This window comes from Mus pahari, unplaced genomic scaffold (assembly GCF_900095145.1).
Source record: "Mus pahari unplaced genomic scaffold, PAHARI_EIJ_v1.1 scaffold_14571_1, whole genome shotgun sequence".
NCBI lineage: Eukaryota > Metazoa > Chordata > Mammalia > Rodentia > Muridae > Mus > Mus pahari.
This window is the reverse complement of record NW_018393537.1, coordinates 3,168-4,534: the sequence shown is the minus strand read 5'-3', so window position 1 is coordinate 4,534 and position 1,367 is coordinate 3,168. Positions and strand designations below refer to the sequence as shown.

At 41.6% G+C, this 1,367-nt stretch overlaps 1 protein-coding gene across 1 annotated transcript in view; it reads left to right on the top strand.

Annotated features, from left to right (window-relative positions):
• The window catches only part of LOC110315594 (cytochrome P450 2B19), a gene marked incomplete at both ends in the record, with an annotated part of 4,920 nt that extends 3,595 nt beyond the window's left edge, over positions 1-1,325 (top strand). Inside the window, one exon of the mRNA XM_021189606.1 lies at positions 1,138-1,325. Within this exon, the coding sequence (XP_021045265.1) occupies positions 1,138-1,325 (188 nt within the window). The remainder of the gene's footprint in view (positions 1-1,137) is intronic.
• Positions 1,326-1,367: the final 42 nt, after the last annotated feature.

Below are 1,367 nucleotides of genomic sequence, written 5' to 3'. Positions count from 1 at the left end.
AACAATGAATTTATGAAATTCTTGGGCAAATGGATGTATTTGGAGGATATCATCCTTAGTGAGGTAACCCAATCACAAAAGAAGTCACTAGATATGCGTTCACTATTTTTTGTATTTATGAACCAATTATTAATTTTAATTGGTTAATATCATAAGTAATAGGTGGGAAATATACATCTTATTTCCATCTCTCATTAATCTTTCCTTTTATTAACTGACTCATCCATTTCTTGGTTGACCTACATCCACATATTTTAAACTTTTAAAAATTATTTGAAGTTATTGTGAGTCTGCCTCCCACAGCTCTATGTAGACATGAAAGGAGAACTTTGTGTATTCTGTTCTCTCCGTCCACCTGGACATGGACTCTGGGTGTCAAAGTCAGGCTGCCAGGCTTTCAAGCCAAGTGCACTTATTAGCTGAACCATTTCCTCAGCCAACATATTCATATTTTATATGTAGCTACACATATAGTAATTAACTTCTCTTTTATTTCTGAGGATATAGCATCAGATTATTAGCCTACATGTTAAAATGTATTTTAATTTCATGTGCATTTGGTGTTTTGGCTGCATATATGTCTGTGTGAGGGTGTCAGATCACATGGGCCTGGAATTGCAGAGTGTGAGATGAAATTGGGTGCTGGGAATTGAACCTGAGTCCCTCGGCGAGCAGCCAGTGCTCTTAAACATTGAGTCATCCCTCCGGCCCCTGGACTTTTAATTATAAATTCCCTGCAAAGGTGTGTGTGTGTGTGTGTGTGTGTGTGTGTGTGTGTGTGTACTTATGAAGTAGGAATACAATTGATCACATTCATTACATTCTTGCCATTTCTCCCTCCAGCCCTCACTCTGGATTGACAATTGAAATGGCCCTTATTGAGGGTTTTCCTNTTCCCTCTTTTACAAGCAAAGCTGGAGCTTGCTGAGAAGAGACTGTAACACGCTCTAAACATGATTGGAGAGACAGATCCTTGAGAGAAGCACAGATGTGTGCACCCAAGAGGGCACCGTGTCTTTCTCAGCAGAGTCTCCTTGCTCTGAACTGTTCCTGGGTTATTGGCTCCCAGAAAACTGGGTCACTGTGCATCACCTCCAAGAAGGGGGGCACTATCTATTGTCTCTTCTTTCTGTGCAGAGAAAGTCCAAAAGGAGATTGATCAGGTGATCGGCTCACACCGGCTACCAACTCTTGATGATCGAACCAAAATGCCATACACTGATGCAGTTATCCACGAAATTCAGAGATTTACAGATCTCGCCCNGATTGGTCTACCACACAGAGTCACCAAAGACACACTGTTCCGAGGATACCTGCTCCCCAAGGTGAGACCAGCTGCCATTTCTCATTGCTACTCCATCCATAAG